This window comes from Nomia melanderi, chromosome 1 (genome assembly GCF_051020985.1).
Source record: "Nomia melanderi isolate GNS246 chromosome 1, iyNomMela1, whole genome shotgun sequence".
In the NCBI taxonomy this organism is placed as follows: domain Eukaryota; kingdom Metazoa; phylum Arthropoda; class Insecta; order Hymenoptera; family Halictidae; genus Nomia; species Nomia melanderi.
In genome coordinates this window covers 17454188-17473435 of record NC_134999.1, presented here as the reverse complement: position 1 = coordinate 17473435, position 19248 = coordinate 17454188, and the positions used below count along the sequence as shown (strand labels likewise).

The 19248-nt window shown below is 39.6% G+C and overlaps 1 protein-coding gene across 15 annotated transcripts in view; it reads right to left on the bottom strand.

Moving 5' to 3' along the window:
- The window catches only part of LOC116429530 (pleckstrin homology domain-containing family G member 5), a 133271-nt gene that overhangs the window by 23950 nt on the left and 90073 nt on the right, over positions 1-19248 (bottom strand). For all 15 annotated transcript variants that reach the window (XM_076370342.1, XM_076370334.1, XM_076370286.1 and 12 more), the window contains one exon: positions 10535-10780. In XM_076370342.1, coding sequence (XP_076226457.1) covers positions 10535-10780 — 246 coding nt within the window. The remainder of the gene's footprint in view (positions 1-10534; positions 10781-19248) is intronic.

Below are 19248 nucleotides of genomic sequence, written 5' to 3'. Positions count from 1 at the left end.
ACTTGAGTTTCGAACGATGTCAGAGGATATTTGGAATTTTATAGTCACGATCGACACTTGTGACTCAAAGAAGATTGTTATCAGATAATAATATAATAATTAGAAATTAATAGATAGTGTAATACTCCTATTATTACTTTAAATATCAATATTAAGGATACTGTAATTGTTTCAGTCTTTTACTCGGTAGTTTCTCACTAGAAATATTTAATAGTTTTTGAATATTCTTTGAAACTCGAAGGGAAATCAATTTCATTAAAGAACAAAGCTATCTGTCTCAATATTTCACGGGGCATTATACAAAGTTGAACATTACATTTATAGTTTCATTGTCGAATTAAATTGCTTGCCCTCCGAGTGCAGAGGGTTAACCCTTTGCATTCGAAAGTTTCTCACTGGAAATATTCAACATTTCTTGACGAGATACAGGCGACATTGTTTGAAACTAATTTAACGATAATTCACAGATAAATTAACAACAAAGCTATTTTAGTTAAATATTTCACATAGTAATACAATGTTTAATTTCGAATACTAAATATTCTACTTCACAGTTTTGCTGTATCAAATCGAGTGGTGACTGAGAGTCATCTTTCGAGCGCAAAGGGTTAACCCTTTGACCTATAATATATTTCTCATCTCTGGTCTAATATTCTCTGGAATAATATTTACTTTGATTTCGAATGAGCTGAGTAATACATATATTTGTTGAGTCATGTTGAAAATCTTCATCACGAGTCTAACTCGTTGTAGGACAAGGGGTTAAACAATAATCGAAGTTGTCGGAACTTAGAGAAAACCATCGGTCCTCAATATAATTTCATAATTCCATATCCAAATATGCCAATTTTCAAACAAAGAAAATAATCATAATAATAATAAATAATAATAACAATAATAAAATAATAATAATAATAATAATAATAAAATGATAATAATAATTATAATAATTTCATAATTATTAAATAATTTGATTCGATACATTTCATCGAACCAATCGACTACACAAATATTCCCCGCCAAAGGACAACAATTCGGTTCCCTTCGCATCCGTGGTTATTAATAATCCGATTCCCATCGAATCCTCCTGCTCTCGGGATTGTCTCGTAATTTCAAGCGGATCGACGCCCGTGACGCGTGTCGCCGTCGAATTTGAGCGGCGACAGGGACGAGCGGCAACGTCCTCGGCCGTGTCCGAAACTTAAACCCGCCGAATCGATAATCGCGGTCCGTCACGGTGTCGTTCGCACGGGTATCGATTACGCGGCTGGCTAGGGGTCGGTTTCAGGCGACCCCCATGGGGTCCCGTCCCTCGGACTCGACCTCGCCCATAAAAATAAATACGCGCCCGTGCCGAACGTACGAATTCCGCGTTTCTTTGTTTCCGCGTATTCAAAGTTTCCTGCGGAACTCGGAGTTCGATACGCGGATCGATCGGCGATAACATTCCGAGGAAAGTTTAACGCATTGTTGACCGGTCAAGAGTTAACTCGTGTTCGCACTAGCATTGGCTCTTTCAATTTAATTCTGTTCATTCTAATAAATTCAATTATCATACTTGTCTGATTATACGACAGTTGCACTACTCACAATTTTCATTCACTCGTCAACCGAGTTACGCTCCATAATTCTCATCCCTCGGATTGCACTCCATGTCAAACCAACTACGACTCCCAAGTTGGTTATCCCAGAAATCCATCCTATAATGTACTAAATCATCGCGAACATAGTTGCCAAATTGGGTCGGTTACATTATGGTCAACCTGTATTATCGGCCGCGCCAGAAAACGGGACGCGTTTAGGGCTAGGACAGACATTTCGACACAGTCAACTGTCAATTTCCCCCGTTGCCGGCCCCATTAACACTTAATGGACGGATCACGTAAATTTATGTTTCTCCATTGTGACTTCCAAGGACAGGCCACGTAGATTTACGTTATTGGAAAAGTCGAAAAGACAATCCAGAATGTACGACTAATATTGCAAAAATGATTTTAAGTGAAAATTTCTATACCTTTTAGTATACACGTCATCTTAAATCTTCAAACGATACTAATCCTTTCAACGATAAATTCTTTATTTCTTTAGATAAATATGTAATTCGTCTTCGCTTTTGTTTTTCATTAAAATATATCCTACGTTCCTCCTGCGTTTGACCAGTACGCACATCATTTTTTTATTTTACTGCGAAGTTAGAGATTTTTCAAACGAAATTCCACAGTTTAGGTTAAGAAATGATTAAAGAAGCTATATTACAGAAGTAATACCTAAACTGAAATATAAATCAATTGAAAACCAATAAATTCACATATAACTTTTATAAAGACATTTTCAAAAGGTTTAACCCTTTGCAGACGAAGATTCTTTAAAATGTAGAAAATCGTCAGCGGTTTAAGCGAAATTACGTATCGATTGCTTAGATAATTGGAAAAGGGAAACTACGTACTGACTTCCAACTGTTTTAGTAATTAAATCATTTGTTTGCGACTTAGTGTTGCAAATGTGAACATCTGACCTCGCCAAAATGTCGACGTTCGTCCGCAAAGGGTTAAGGTACTCGGTTCTACTTTTAATCGCTAAGCAAGCAGGTTACTCTGTAGAACAAGTAGTATAAATCGAAACTTATCAGGCACGAGAGGCAAAACTCGAGAACGAATAAAATTTTTCTATCCTCTTATCCGACCACCGAGATGTCTCAATCTCCAGTCGGGCAAGTAGGAAATCTCGAAATCCGATCAGACAAGTAGCATTCCTTGAAACAGCTTCCAAAGTGCACACATCCACCCCTATACCCACACACACACACACAAACAAGCCATAACGCAGAACAACAGAGGCGGCTGATAAAATTGAAATCCTGTCCAGCGCATTCAACGTTCGGAACACACTCAGCACAAGTAGAATGTTCCACTGCTGTGTTTCTCGTAATTGAAAACGGAAGAGTCTTAGCGGGGACGCGACGTCTGCCGGCTCGATTTCCCGTCGGAATCGAATTCCACCGGAAACCGTCGGAAGTCAACGGCGACTTAAACGTTTCAATTCCTGCCGCAGACCGCCCTCGACCCTCTCGAACATTCAGCTCGCCGATAATTCCGCGGGAGATTATCGTAAACGAGCGGCGGCTGCTCAGGCCGTTTGCATAAGATCTAAGCTGGCTCTATTGTCCTTATAATAGATGCGATCCTTTCACGATCTGAGAGGTTACAGTCGTTTCAGGATTTCTTCTTAGTGTTTTTCGTGACTTTAAGAGTGTTCCTTCGCTTTCGAGGAAGGTGTTTCTTGCGAGATATTGAAATCATGAAGAACTTTGACAGTAGGTCACTTATATCACTATACATAGAAAAACTCAGATATCATATTGTTATGTAATATATTTTAACACTAAAACTACCGAGCCGTTCAATTGACTTTTGAAAATTTCGCTACAGCAATTCCAAGAGTACATCTGTTCAGACTTTAATTGATTTACAATTCAATTTGCGTAGTGCTAAATAAATTTCTTTAATAACTTCTCGGAGAAACATTTGTTACTTTTCTAATAATTGCGAAAAGAAGACATCAGGCATGGGTCATTTGACCCGTCTGGTAGTTTTAGTGTTAAATAGATAATCAATTGAAACTTATACAAAGAGAAACTTAAACCACTTAAAATAACTGTTACTGTAGTTCTAGTGTCAAAGTTCTTCAAGTTTCTCTCGGGATTACTGATGTCTTAGAAGCATTGGATATTCGCAATGATTTTGAAAATAAATAGCTTAGTAGTGAAGAAACCGAGAATAATCTATTACAATTTTTATAGGAATTACATGTTAATCTTATCAATCATATTAAATGCTCGGTAGTTTCAGTGTTAATAACATCAACAGAATTTCCTCTGTACTCCATCTACAGCACTCTTCAAATTTCAACTGTAAAACTAAACAATTAGAGCTACTATATCGAATAACTAGTTCACTCAATTAAACCATGATTATTTGAAAACATTTCTATATTATAAATACTGCTAAGTAACGTAGTGACATTCAGCTATATAAACCTGCAATAATAACAATACAATTCAATCAAATGATTCAATATTCTTTCCATTTCAAGTATTTTATACCACGAAATCGCGCGGCATTCAACGTGTTACTACTATAACCAATATTATATTTACAATGTTAACCCTTTCCACTCGACAATATCCTTTACAAATATTCCAGCAACGAATCCACACCCATACCCAAAATCACAGAACCATTTCACTCCAATACAACACATACCAAACTACCCCAGACGTAACATTGAATTTTAAACTACACAATCCCACCACCGAATCGAACACCTGAAAATCGGCGCAACATGTTAATGCATTTTCGACACCTGACGATGCCAGCTGCAACGACGCCGATAACTTTGCGCTGCGCTGACTTTCCCATTGAACGTTGCTTACCCCCGAAAGCCTCGGTTGTCCATTGTCCTTGGTCGAACGAAGGGTTCGGAGGCACTTTCTTTGATGACATTCCGCAATACTTAATAATAGCGAGGAGAGGGTCGAGGAGAGGACGTCGTCCTCCTCGCAGTTTCCCTCGAGCCGAACGTACCGGAACATAATATCCGAGGGGCGGAGGCGTTCGCCGTGTAATTGTATTTTCAATTCCGTTGCCGGCCAGGCGACGGGGGAGAATCAGGCTGCATTTAGCGCGACGGTGTCGCAGATTTTTTTATTCAACGCTAAAGCGGTACGCGAACGTCGTGTTTGCCGCGTCGGGAGGAAAAAAAGGGAGGCCGTTCGCATCGGCGAATCTCATTTCCCCGTGAAAAGCTCGTCGTCGTTTCGAAGAATGACATTCTAAAGTCGCGCCGGGATATCCGAATGTAAATTTCTGTTAATAGATCGGGGGCCGCACGAGTTCGTATCAGATGCTTATCCTGGAACACCGCACTTCAATTCGGAACGATGTTTCTGCCGCCTGTACCGTGCGCCGCGATTTCCATAGAAATTGTGCCGGTTAGAAATATATCAATGATTCTATCGCGTGTTCGAGGTGTAACCTATATCAGCGCTCGAACTGGCTCATGGGTCGAAATAACCTGCTATGGAGCTTCTGCTTTGAGAAATCAGTGAGAGATTCGGTAATAGTTGAACAGCAATGCGAGTCAGTTGAAATCACGTTCAGTGCCACGCGTACCACATGTACACGGTAATTTTTGTAACTAAATATTTTTAAGAGACACACGGTTCAGAATAGCTGTATACGTTATCAAACAATATTTGGTAACCTGAAAGTAGCCAGATAACAGCGCGATACGAGTACTATGATAACAGATTAGTAACAATGATTTCTGATAGCATTTGTTATGCGAGAATAAGTATAACGATGCGAAACGCTTGAAACTCTCGTGGCAGCCGACGTATTAACCTCTTGCCCTATGATTTAATTTCGCAGTTGCACTTATTTGAACTATTTATCGTTAACACGTTCAGTGCCACGTGTATCATTTCCCGATTCGCGAAGATTCTCGCTCAGCTTTCGTTCTGCCTGCTCTTTGCTCGCTCCTTAACATCATCCTGCCGAATGTTGGGTCCATTCTGACCCGAACCTAAATCTTTCCCACGTTTGGGAATATAAATTGCAATTCAATGTTGTCTTTTATATATCGATGTAAGAGAGCTAACAGTAATTATTCGTAACTACTTGTAACAATACTATCATTAAACAGTTAACTGTGGAATTTAGTTGGAAAAACCTCTGCGCGCAATAAAATTGAAAAATGTAGCGTGTACTTGTCGAACGCAGGACGAATGCGAGTGGAGTATATTTTAACCGTTTGCACTCCAAAAATTTGTCACTGGAAATATTCAATTTACTTTTATGAAATATAGATGACATTTTTTAAAACTTAACGAGGAATCGTTAAATTTCACGTATCGACAGATTACTCGAGACTTAATGTTAAATACGAAATTTTACAATTTCGATGCACCAATCGAGTGACTGAGAGGCACCTTCCGAGTGCAAAAGGTTTACCCTTTGAACTCTGTGGGCTCCAATATTGCACCGGTTATAATATTAAATATTTTAATGAATCTTGAAGAAACTACCCTAAAATTATTCGATTTTCCACACATCCAAATTTTGCACTGAGAAGGAAAATAGATCGAAGAAATGTTATAGCATATCTCATTTCCACTAGGAATAAAAATTAGTTGCAGTTGCTGATAGGATACAAAACAACCTAGAGTGCTAAGGCTTAAGGATTAATTAATATATTTATTATTTTCTAATTAACCCTTTGAACTCTGTAGGCTTCAATATTGCACCAGTTATAATATTAAATATTTCAATGAATCTTAAAGAAACTACTCTAAAATTATTCGATTTTCCACACATGCAAATTTTGTATTAACATGGAAAATAGATCGAAGAAATGTTATAGCATTCCTCATTTTCGCTAGGAATAAAAATTAGTCGCAGTTACCGATAGATTAGAAAACAACGTGGAGTGCAAAGGGTTAAGGAATATCTCTCAGCCGAGGGTTCGGATCGAAATAACTGGGGATGGATACAGAATATCCTTATGAATCTTCGAAATGATATTTACTTGAAATTGAATCGGAGATATACGCGCTGCATCAATCTTCCCGGGCGCTGCGTCAAACGTACACGGACTGTTAAAAGCGTGTAGAATAAAAAAGAAAACTAGGTTATCCGTCGGTTATGCTGGTATATTTGCGCAGGACTCGATCCTCAAATAAACCCGAGGATTTAGCTGTACATTTCCGCCGATAGAAGCCGTAGGAATGCCTCGGACAACTCGCGGAGCAGATGCAACATTCCGCGTGACGAGGGAATGCGAGATGGGATACACGTATTCGCGGAGGCGCGGCGGAAAACGTTCGGTTCGGTCCTTTAAGGATTCCTCGGAGCGCGAGAAACGGATCCTTTATCGGCGAGACGCAACGGGGAAACTTGTTATCGGTGCCGGCGCCGCAAGAAAGAATTCTCGGCGTGTCCCTCTTAAATAAAGAAATCATCGCCCTCCGAACGCAGTTACAGCAAGTCGGATAATCCACTTTTCCAATTTCTTGGGTAATAAACCCGGTCGGATTTCCGCGGGAGAATAGTTGCCGGTTATTGCGAAAACGTGGAGGAGCGGATGGTACGGGGGATATACAGGGTGGCGGAATTCGCGCAGACAAATCTTGAACGCGTCGAAGATGGAGTAAGTTTGGAGAATAAGTTTGAGACGGGACATTAACATTTGATATAGACGTTTCAATTGCGTCAAAATAATGGTTCGAAATGTATACGAAATTAAAAATCTATATAACTAAGGAATTATTGCATTCATAAAATGTATCTTTTCTTTCTTTTGTGATATAATGAGTTAACCCTTTACTCGAAAGTTCACTAGAAACATTCACTATTCTCCGAAGATGTACAGACGATATTCTTTGAAACTAATTAATAAGGAAACATATATAAATTAAGAAGGATAGTTATTTTATTCGAATATTCCATCCATATACAAAGCTTAATATTATATAAGAATTTATAATGTTGCAAATCAAATCAAGAGGTGACTGAGGATCACCTCTCGAGTGCAAAGGGTTAAGCTATGATTATTTGAAAAATTCTCTATATTATAAATAATGCTAGCTAATGCAGTGGCATTCGACAAGATAAACCTGCAATAATAATAACGTAATTCAATTGTATAAGTTGATGCTACACTATTATAAACGAGAGAAAAATGTAGGATTGCAAGTAGTACGAACGTACCTCTAATCAGACAAACAGTATAAACCACATTCCATTTAATCGCAGTCGAACAACGATTTCCAAAGAGCCAAAGCACTACTCGCCAGAAGTGCAGCTCGCGGCAAGTGGTACAAGACCGTAAATCGTCAGACAAGTGGTATATACGGGAACGCCGTAAAATCCGTGCGTTTAATATTTGTTCGCATAAAGTTTCATTTCCGATCGAGCCGGCGATGAGAATTTACCTCGCGAACGCCTGTTTCATGCTAACAAAAAGTGGAAACGATAAATACTGGTCAGTCGGGGGCTGGTTCGGGTCACGAAAATGTTTTCGCCGGTCGAGTCACCCTTCCGCAGCCTGTCCTTCGGTTACCTGACACCCTGTACAAGCGACGGCAAAGAAAACCGTCCGGCGAGGGGGTGGGAAGATTGAAACTAACGGCCGGTAAACGAAATCAAGCGATCCCTGGCCCGGTCGAGGGTGGGAAAGAAAAAATGAAATCAGGTTGCCGAAGGGCGGGGCTCGCGGTAATTAATTCCGTCGTGAACGCAAACGTCTCGTAATCGTCGGTATTACGTGGGTCACGGGGAACGACGCGACGCGACGGTGGACATTTTATTGTCTCATTTACATCGGAGCCCGCGACGGCGTAACGAGTGCTCCGTCCCTGCAACCTGCCATTTGAATTGCTAAACGACCAATCGTCGCCAAACACCTGCCACTCCGCGCGAGGGTAGCTTTCCCCCGTAATTCCTTCGGCCGACATAGATATCCGGCTGCGAAAGCTCCGCGACGCGAGCTTTCCAGCGACCGGACTGTCCACCGGCGAAAAATTCGTTTAAACGTCCTCTGGTAACGAGGCGATAGGATTCCGATCGGAGAACGGAGTTTCGCGTTGAAGGATTTTTGTCGGGTTGAAGCGGTGATTAAGAGGGAATATTGTTGTAATTGTTGGTATTGTTGTTGTAGATGTCGGAAGATGATAGTTGGTAGTGATTATAGGATTGTTTGGGAATAAGTGTATTATTTTTGCGGAGGAAGTTGAGGAGAAGGGGCATTATTTTTTGAGTTTTTAAACTGTGGATATTTGAATTTTGTACGTGTAATAGTTTTATTCTATTCTTTTCTAATGATGAACTATTTTCGAGGTAATGAGATGATTGGATCGAAAGAAGTTGGAGTTTTTCAGCTGTAAATGTAATACAATAGTTTTATCGTATTCTTTTCTAATGCTGAACTATTTTCGAAGCGATTGAATTTTGTAAATATAATAGTTTTATTCTATTCTTTCCTAATGATGAACTATTTTCGAGGTAATGAGCTGATTGGATCAAAAGAAGTTGGAGTTTTTCAGCTGTAGATATTTGAATGTTTTAAAATATAACGCAATAGTATTATCCTATTTTTTTCTAATGTTAAACTATTTTCGAGGTAATAAGAAGATGATTGGATCGAAAGAAGCTGTCAGAGACTCTAGCTGCGTTAGAGAAAGGAGACGGTCGAGTTCATCAGTGATCGTGCCACGGTTACGCAATCTGTGTCACGGAGTTCGTGGGAAAGCGAAAGTTTCACGGTGTCCCCGCGAAATTACAGATAAACGTTCGCAGGTCTAACCACGCGGTTCAACGGTGATACCTATGAAACGAAAGAATTTTATTAATTCAGCCGGCGAATCGATCTCGGCCGAACTTTCGTCTAGTTGCTCCACTTTCTTCGCGAGTGATATAGGTATCCTCATAGCCAGACGGCAAGATTAATTTCTTTACCGGCACGTGCGGGATTGTTTGCCGTTATTGATCCGACAACAGCCCGGGAATGTAAAGGTTACATAAGCACCGTCGGCTCCTACCGAAATTAGGCCAGCTTTTAATTGTTGCAACCGCGAATTAGAACGGATTTCTTTGTCCCTTATGCTCCATTGTGCCGTTGTGAAAACATTCGGCGATGAATTACGGCTGGTAGTAATATTCGGATGCACGAAAATCCGAAAATTGGGGCGAATGACAATGACACGTCATGTACGGTGGTACCTCGATCAACGCTCACGATACATTCGTAGGAAACAACGAGTTAACACGTTGAATACCTTACGATTTCTTAGAGAAAAATATTGTACATGAAATGGAAAAAATCAAGTATCGAATCATTCGATCGAATTGCATTATTATTGCACTTTGAGCTAGCTGAATGTCACCACGTTAGGTAGCATTATTTAGAATATAGAAATGTTTTTAAATAATCATCACTTGATTGAATGATCTACAGTAATTCGATTTGGTTGAAGGTCACCGATGACCCATGACATTCAACGTGTTAGATTCAAATTTAAATCTTTCCCCCGACCGTCATTTCACATTATAAACCAAGGGATCACCAGAACGTCATTCGTTTCCATTTCATAGAAAAAAATATTTGAAATGGAAAAAATGCAATATCGAATCATTCGATTGAATTGCATTATTATTGCACTTTAAGGTAGCATTATTTGTAATATAGGAATGTTTTCAAATAATCATCGTTTAATTGAGTGAACTATAATAATTCGCTTTGATTAGGGTCACCGGTGACCCCACGGCATTCGACGTGTTGAACGAAACAGCGTTAACTGATGTCATATGTCAAATAATTGCAATTCACTTTAATTTGTCATTTCATATTCAATCACCAGTTTTCGCTAACTAGTACTGTGTTACATCGTATCAGCGTTAATTGAGGTAGCTCTGAATTCGCTGTAAATGGGTATGCATACACCGAGTAATTATTTTAGATTGTTCATTAACGCACTAACCTGTGACCGTGAGAGTTTGTGCCTGGTGCGGTTCTGATGCGTGCTCTCGATGGACGCCGCGCTGGGCACCAAAAAACGCGGATTACTTTCTACGTTTTGGGGGTGGTGCTGTAACTGTTGCGGCTGGTAATGGTGGTGAAGCTGATGGGGTTGCTGTTGCGGGGGACCACTCCCCAGATGGTGCTCCCCCGTGTCCAGCATGCTGCTGCCTAGAGCGTCCAGCTGGGTCAACGACCTCGAACGCACCTGCAACAAAAGCAACATCACGTGAGTCCAAGCTATCGCAAAGAACTTAGATTATAACTAACAATTGTAGTTACACTCGATTTGCAGCAAAATTAGAAAATTTCAGTCACCACTTGATTTGATACAGCGAAACTATAGAATTGAATATTTAGTATTTTAAATGAAACTTTGTATTGCTATAGGAAATATTTGAATAAAATTACTTGGTCGTTTAATTTATCTGTGAATGATCGTTAAATTAGTTTCGAACAGTGTCGTCTGTATCTTGTCGAAAAATGTTGAATATTTCCAGTGAAAAACTTTCGAGTGCAAAGGGTTAAGAAGAGTGAATGTAAGAATGAGTGTGAGCGAAGGACAGGTGAAACGGTCGAGGGAAAGTGGCCCGCGCAACGTCGCGGACCCAAGATTACAGGGCCAGCTTACCAGGGGTGCTTCCGAGTGTTTGTGATGAGTGCGAGTGAGAATACTTGTGGGGGAGATGATGATTTTTGGGAGAGAATGCCTGTAAGAGAGTTGCGGGGAGAGAGTCGTGTGTTGTCCTCCGTGGCATTGAGTTGTTTTTACGCGTTGTCCGTGTTGTTTCCATATTTTATATTTTGACCATAGTTTTAGCTTTATTTTATTAACACTAGAACTACCGAGCATTTAATACGATTAATATGCAATTCCTATAGAAACTGTAACAATAGATTATTTTCAGTTTCTTCAGACATTCATTATAGTACTCAAATGAAACTATTTATTTTCAAAATCATTCCGAATATTCAATGCTTCGAGGATATCAGTAATTGCTAAACAAAAAAAGTCGAAACCAGTCATTTTGACTGGTATGGTATTTCTAGTGTGAAATACATATATTTATTCCTAGTTCTCGATTACTCAAGACCCACCTTTTCATTATTTATACTATAGTAACACTATACTATTGTAACATTTTTTTAGTTTTAGTTCTTCTTAACCCTAATCGTACCACGTGTTTTTATCACGAATCATACCACGTGACTCGCAGTCACTTATGAGAATAAAAGGAATGATTAAATTATTATTGTTCTTGTTTATAGAGCCCAAATTTACAAAGCCCCAAGAAACTTGTGGAAATGCAGTATGAAATAATCAAAGAATTTAAGTGAAAAGTTCAAATGTCACTCAAAGTCACATCGCTGTCTGATTAGGGTTAACACCTGTCACTGTGGCTAAAGTCTAAAGGACAGGGTATTCTTGGCCTCGGTGACCTCTGACCCGAGTCATAGAAACGGGAACAATAGATAGGAAACGCTGAAGAATAAAGTTCAGCGAATGTACAACACCAAATGTAATAATTCGCTAGCATCTGATACGTCCCCCGAGGTCTGACATATCTCATCGAGCTACAGTGGAATATGCTACATATATTCAGACACAGGTCAAGTGGAATGTAACAATGAGTTGTCAGGCGAGCGAAGGAGATCCTTATCCAGTTAGAGGAGTACACTACACGGTAACGTAGTTCGCCAAGTAGAATAAGTCCACGCATAGCCTGGCTAGTGAAAGGGTCAATAGTACGGTGGACAGGAAGAAGTTCTAAACCGTGACACGTGCTATGTCGTCTATATCAAGATCATAGATCAATATACGAACAGACAAACCGACTTCTAATAATATATTCATAATTATAAGAAAATTCAATGAGTGGTTATAGAAAATAAAATACTATATTGCAATATCTTTAATGAAGTATAAGTCAATCATTGAACAAGTGAAAATATCAACTGGACAGTGAGATAAGACAGAACTTCTAGAATACACTTGCATTAATGATCCTGAAAATAAAACAACAATGCAGAGTTACATCAGCTCGAAAGTAGAATAAGTGAACGTATAGTCAAGCAAGAGGAATTCTAACGAGAAACTTATAATTAAACCACAACCAAATGCTAGGTATTCACAGAAAACACGGTATAACAGGCTCGTCGAAGTAGAACAAGTCCACGCATAGTCAGGCAACAAGACAAGGTCGTTGCAACGTCGGCACAGAACGAAGCTCCTCCGATAGCAGGTTAACTGGAACCATTACTCGTCGAGCTAGACAGCGGCAGCCTGTTATTGTACCATTAAACAAGTAGAACGAGTCAATATATGATCGGACGAGCACAAACTGAATAGCGATAGAAGTATCGCCCTGCCGTAATTATAATGAGGGCCGAGGGAGGCGTGTAATCTCGTTCGGCGGGGATCCGGGTCAAGATGCTTTAACCGGTGAATTTGGAAAACGGCCCGGAAACAGGGGGGGGGGGGGAGTGCGCCGCGTAAAGTGCGGTTTCGCTAAAAATTGTTTCGCAATTAGGGGTCTGGTGCAATCGGGTCGTGGCCGGGCCTAGCCAAGAAATATATTCGTCGGGAGATCTCGTGTCGGGCAACTGGGTCAGTGGCGATCGACCGGTTCGCCGGTATCGATCATCATCCCTCCCGAGACTCTTCGTTATCTCGATCTACCTGGAATATCCTCCCATGTTGTCACCTAACTCTTTCGTTCATTTATTCGTGCAGCTTCAGCACGGTTCCTGCAATCAACCGTTTCCTGTGTTAACACGTGCACGCGGAGTATATTTTAATGAAAGATCGAAGTGAAACATAGAAGTACATGTTTATATGAAAAAATAAAGAATTCATGAAAGAATTAGTATCATGGTAAGCTTTATCACGTGTATACTCGTCAAACACAGTTAACCCTTAGCACTCCAGGTTGTTTTGTAATCTATCAACAACTGCAACTAATTTTTATTCCTAGCGAAAATGAGAAATACTATAACATTTCTTCGATCTATTTTCCTTCTTAGTGCAAAATTGGGATGTGTGGAAAATCTAATAATTTTAGGGTAGTTTCTTTAAGATTCATTCAAATATTTAATATTATAACTGGTGCAATATTGCAGCCTACAGAGTTCAAAGGGTTAACTGGTTAAGATGACATGTATACTCGTTAAACAGAGATAACTGGTTGAAAGTTGAAATTTCCAAAGCTGGCTTTTGACAGCTTCGGTGGAAACAGTGTTAACTGCGGACCGGCTAATTTTCAGAAAACTGAATTGTATAGCAATTTTCATTGAGGTCAACTTATGTAATATATTTTAAACAGATAATCAATTCGAATTAAATCTTATATTTTTTCAATGCTGTTGTAATTAGCGAAGTTGCATAGCTAAAAAAACTCATATATCGTATTGTTATGTAATATATTTTAAATAGATAATTAATTCGAATCAAATTTTATATTTTTTTGTAGATATACGTTTTTACAAAACAATTTGATTATTCGAATGTCTGTAATAGCTTTGAGGAATCTTTTCTGGAAAAGAATTTTTTTATCTCGCAACTACCATAATTTCGTAGACTGAAGCTTTCTCTTTGTAATGACATCTTGGACTATGGGGTGCGATATTTATCTCGAAGTTATGGTATGTTATATGATAACACGTTATGGTTAGCAAGAGTAAGGCAGTCGCTAGGGAATTCAAAGTGTTTTAAGGGAATCAACGATGAATCAATCTTCGTCTAGTCGCTGGGGTTCTTCCAGCAAGGTGTGTTGGAAAGACGCTAATGGTTTTGTGCCGTTACAAGCTGATATTGATTTCGTTCGACTGGAAACGCGGATAGCTCGGCCAGCGCCGAGTCGTTTTCAATTTGAAAATGGGCGGCGAAACGATGCTGATCATTGGACCGGGCAAAGTGGCGTCGATATTCCCCAGAGGGACCTAGACTCGAGTGCTTTGGGAACGTTTCAAGTGCTACTAGACATTGTTGCGTTTTATATGCTCTCGTTATGCTATACCTTGGTCGTGTCAGAAAGAGGTAGACATTTTTCTGATACCTCGGGAAACTATTTTATTAACCCTTTGCACTCGAGAGGCGTCCTTTAGTGGCCACTCGATTTGCAGCAAAATTAGAAAATTTCCAATTCAATATTAACCCTCTACACTCGAGAATATTTTTCTCAGCGAATATTCATTATTTTCTTATTAAATATCAATGGTATTTTTTACAATTCTATATAAGGAAATACCTTGTACAAATTCAGTGAGAGAACTAGTTTATTTCGATGTTCCATGTGTCGATACATTATATAAAATTTAATATTGAATTCTAAATTTGATCATTTCGTTCGGTCAAATCAAACGGCGATTGAAAGGTGCCGTTCGAGTGCAAAGGGTTAAAGGTTGGAATGAGTCGACATAGGAACATCGAAATAAAATAGTTCTGTGCCTTAATTAATATGAGACAGTTCTGTGTAATGAATTTGTGTAATGAATCGACACAGGAACATCGAAATAAAACAGTTCTGTCCTTTAATTGTATTGAGTCAACGACTATGAACTTTGCGGACGAGGGCGAAGAGAAAGATACATCGAAGTATTCGAAACTTTTATCAGAGAATCCTAAGTAACAAACTCAATATCTAAAAACTATAAACAAGGAAACTATGCACTAATCTTACATTTCCTGAACAATTAACAATTAAAATCATTATTAACCCTTTGCGGACGAATGTCGACACTTTACCCAGATCGAACTTTCATGTTTGTAACACTAAGTTGCAAACAAATGATTCAACTGCTCAAACAGCAAAAAACCAGTACATAATTGCCTTATTCCATATTAATTCGGCATTCGATGCGTGATTTGGCAGAATCTACGAAAGGTTTTGTATAGTTCAGAGAATCTTCGTTCCCAAAGGGTTGAAATATTATTATATATTTAAAATATTATTAATATTATATATTTCGATCACAATTAAAATATCCGATTACTTGCTTTCTCAATTGTCATCGTTCCTATCGTCTGTCTCCACCAAAAGAAATCTATCATCTAATTCGTTCACCTCTATTTTGTAGCCAGTTATTTAACTAGTCACGCTATGAAAAATTCTGGTATAGTTAGTGCTAAATGACACGTCAGCTTAGTATTCCAAGTGCAAAAAATTCAATGCAATTCAACGAACTTCAACACTGAAGTCTCCTAGAAATCGGTATCCAGATTTACACTGCGACGCGATTATTACGCAGCCTGGATTTTTAGATAATGCCCCTTCGATGTCGGCTGCTCATCGCTGGAGCGGCACGCGCGTAAAATAAAATGAAACGATGTAGATTCGAGGTAATCCGAATTTTATGAGACGACGCCGGACCATTCGGAATATGACGTATCCGGCCGGATCCGCGGCGGAACGTGCGAGTACGTAACGAGGGGGTGGAAAAAAGCGCAAAACCGTGCGCGCGGTCAAACCAGTCGAATATGAGATGAAATAAAAAATTATGTCCATCTGTCGAGAAACGCGGGATTCGGCTGCGCTAAAACACGATAAAACGAATTCGGGTCGGGGTGAAAGTTGAAAGCCGTGTCGCCGAATGGAACTCGGGAATCCGTGGACCGCGCCGGCCGGGAGATAATTTTTTTCGTTCGTTTCCGATACGGCTCCGGTCGCCTTGTGCAACTGACGATGATAAACTATGTCAACGATTAATTGGAGCAACTGTTTCGCGCGTTATTGATTCAAAATAGAGGCGGGACGATTTGCATCGTTACTCGGGATTGGCCGCGCGACGGAGCGATTTTTCGAGGAGGAAAAATCGCCGGACATTTCCGCGCTGTGATATATTAAGGGGTGCGGGCTCGTGTTTAGTCGGGCAAGTAGCGAGAGCGTGTTTAATCGGACAGATAGCACGAATCGACGAGAGATTTCGCGGGTACTTTGATCGCGCGTGTTATCAGGAAAACTCGGAAAGGAGCGCGAGACTGTGTTTAGTCAGACAAGTAGTGCGAGCGGCTGTTTAATCGGACAAGTAGTGTTAACAAATTTATGAGCAAACAAGCGGCTCGAACGGCCGTTTGAACGGCGGAGTGGTAGGAGTTTGCATTGCTAAATAAACTGGAATGTAATTATCTGATTACAGGGCGCTCTGTTAGTAATTATAGTTAGATCAACTTTTATACCAAAGGGTAGGATTAATTTATTAAAAATCCCACGTGTTGCCGTAGGGAATAGAAAGAAGAGATACACTCACTGGGTGACAATCACAAAAATGTGAAGAATACTTTATTTTAATCCTTTGCACTCCAAAAATTTGTCGCTGGAAATATCCTATTTATTTTGATGAGATATAGATGACATTTTTTAAAACTTAACGAGGAATCTATTCACAAAATAAGGGGAACAATGGTATTTTATTTCCACATTTCACGTATCGACAGATTACTCAAGACTTAATGTTAAATACGGAATTTTACAATTTTGATGCAACAATCGAATGGTGACTGAGAGGCACCCTTCGAGTGCAAAGGGTTAACCCTTTAAATTATGTAGACTCCAATATTGCACCACTTAAAGAAACTACCCTAAAATCATTCGATTTTATGTATCAATTGCATAATTGATAGAAAAGAAGAAAACTACGTGCTGATCTCTCGCTGTTCGACTAATTCACTCATCTGGGAAAATCCTACAGTACACTATTGCGTCGGAGAATAATTGAGAACGACAGTAAGGGGATTAGCAGTTTCATAATTTCATTCGCGGAAGATAACGGACAATCTGAGATCGCGAAGGACGTTGAGTTGTACGTTCGAAGACGAGAAAGAATTACAGAACACGTCTAGCAGACTGTTGCTAAACGACTCGGCAATATTCCTCGAGCATGAGAAATGTTCCCTGGAAGTACGTCAGATTCGCCATGAATTAATCCACGATCATGGACGGGCTGCGTTAGTTACTGCCGCGACTGGCTGTCTCCTGATAAATCAAGCAGCTCGGACAACGTAACGTTTTCCGTGAGCGAAATTCTCGCTGCGCCGTTCTCATATTTCATCGGCTGTATTCACATTTTACCGCGATTTTTTCTTTTAACCTCGGTCAGGCGCAATGTAAGAACAGGATCGGGCGCATTGTGCGTAATAGGCAACTTTTACAAAAACAAACTTTTTACTTAACCCTCTACAGGTCCCTGCGACTTTGAAGTCACACATCAATATACTCGATTACATTGATTTATCTAACTTTTTACCACAAAATGACTAATGAAAATGAAATAATTAATCAACTTAAACTTTCATTAATACAGACGTACACGTTAACATCATTGTAACTGTAAAATCATAAAATATACTCGTTTTAATAAGATTACTAAGTCTGTTAAATACATCGTCAATTTGTATTTATAAGTTGATACCTATTAATTTCGTACTGCATAAATTTTGTTACAGTCACGAAAAAAATCGGCCCATAGTGGGTTAAATAAAAATATGTTTATTATTCCATTTGCTCTACGACATTGGCGAAAGCAATTTCTGAGCATTTGTTACAACAAAAAGTAGCATGTTCCATACATAATGCACGTTTACACTTGCTGCACTCGTATCTTGATAAGCGACGTCGTCCGCTGTCCGTAGTGCATGTAATGCACCTTTTCCTCTTGTTGGAAGTTTCCAAAGTTTCTTCTTTATCTTCTACATTTTCACAATTACAAAATCGTTTCAGTTTTTATTGTAAATGTAATCACTAATGTTACTAATGTAATCATAGACATATAATGTGTTAAGGCCACTCGTAGCCTTCCCGTTTCGTTCGGGCCTTTAAATCACCGTAGCTTCAGATTGTATACATTTTATCTTTCTTTAAGAATTATTTGTACATTCGTTAATTTCTTTAACAATAAGAGTCTTCGTCCCGTCGCGACTTGCAACCGTCCTTACGGTATTACGAGAAGGGACCGTGACAGCCATGAATCCCTGAACCCATAAGGCCCGCGATTCTTACTGCAGCTTTTCCTTGTCTATTTTCCACATCTGGCGTCCAGTCACCAGCATTTCTAACTCTCTAGTCCGTCTGTTTTAGCATGTGTTATTATGGCCAAAGCGTTTCTTGTTTTTTACCTGCCACGGCCGAGGATTGCAAACGGGACGAATTAGTTAGTGACATTAGCAACTAGGAAGACCCAAGAAGGGAGGGAGCTTTGTCTCCCTTCCACAAGCCTCTACACTTAAAAAACCAACCAGAACGTCTTCACCCTCGCTAAGACGACTCTGCCGAGGCATCGTCGAAGACGATTCTGGGAGGTTCAACGAGTAGGAATTTAGATCACCCATAGTACATTACAACGTAACAAGTCACAAGAACCAAGTCTACTTCAGCTCCTACTCATCTTGTAAGTTTTGTTCCCGATCATTTGGGTGGTCCTTCGAGAAGTATAAGTTTATAAGTCGGCACACCACGTGCAAACGCCTACAAAGCTCGATCACCATACGGTAGCCACGAGTACCTAACAGATTGTTAATGTAATCACCAATGTTACCAATCTAATCATAGATATATAATGGTTCCATTGCAATCGGGCGCAGTGTGCCTAAGAGACACAAAGTGCTGCGACACGCACAATGTTCAAATGCGTACTGCACATTATAGGTCGCTGCAGAATGTAAAAGCAAAAATCGAAACAACA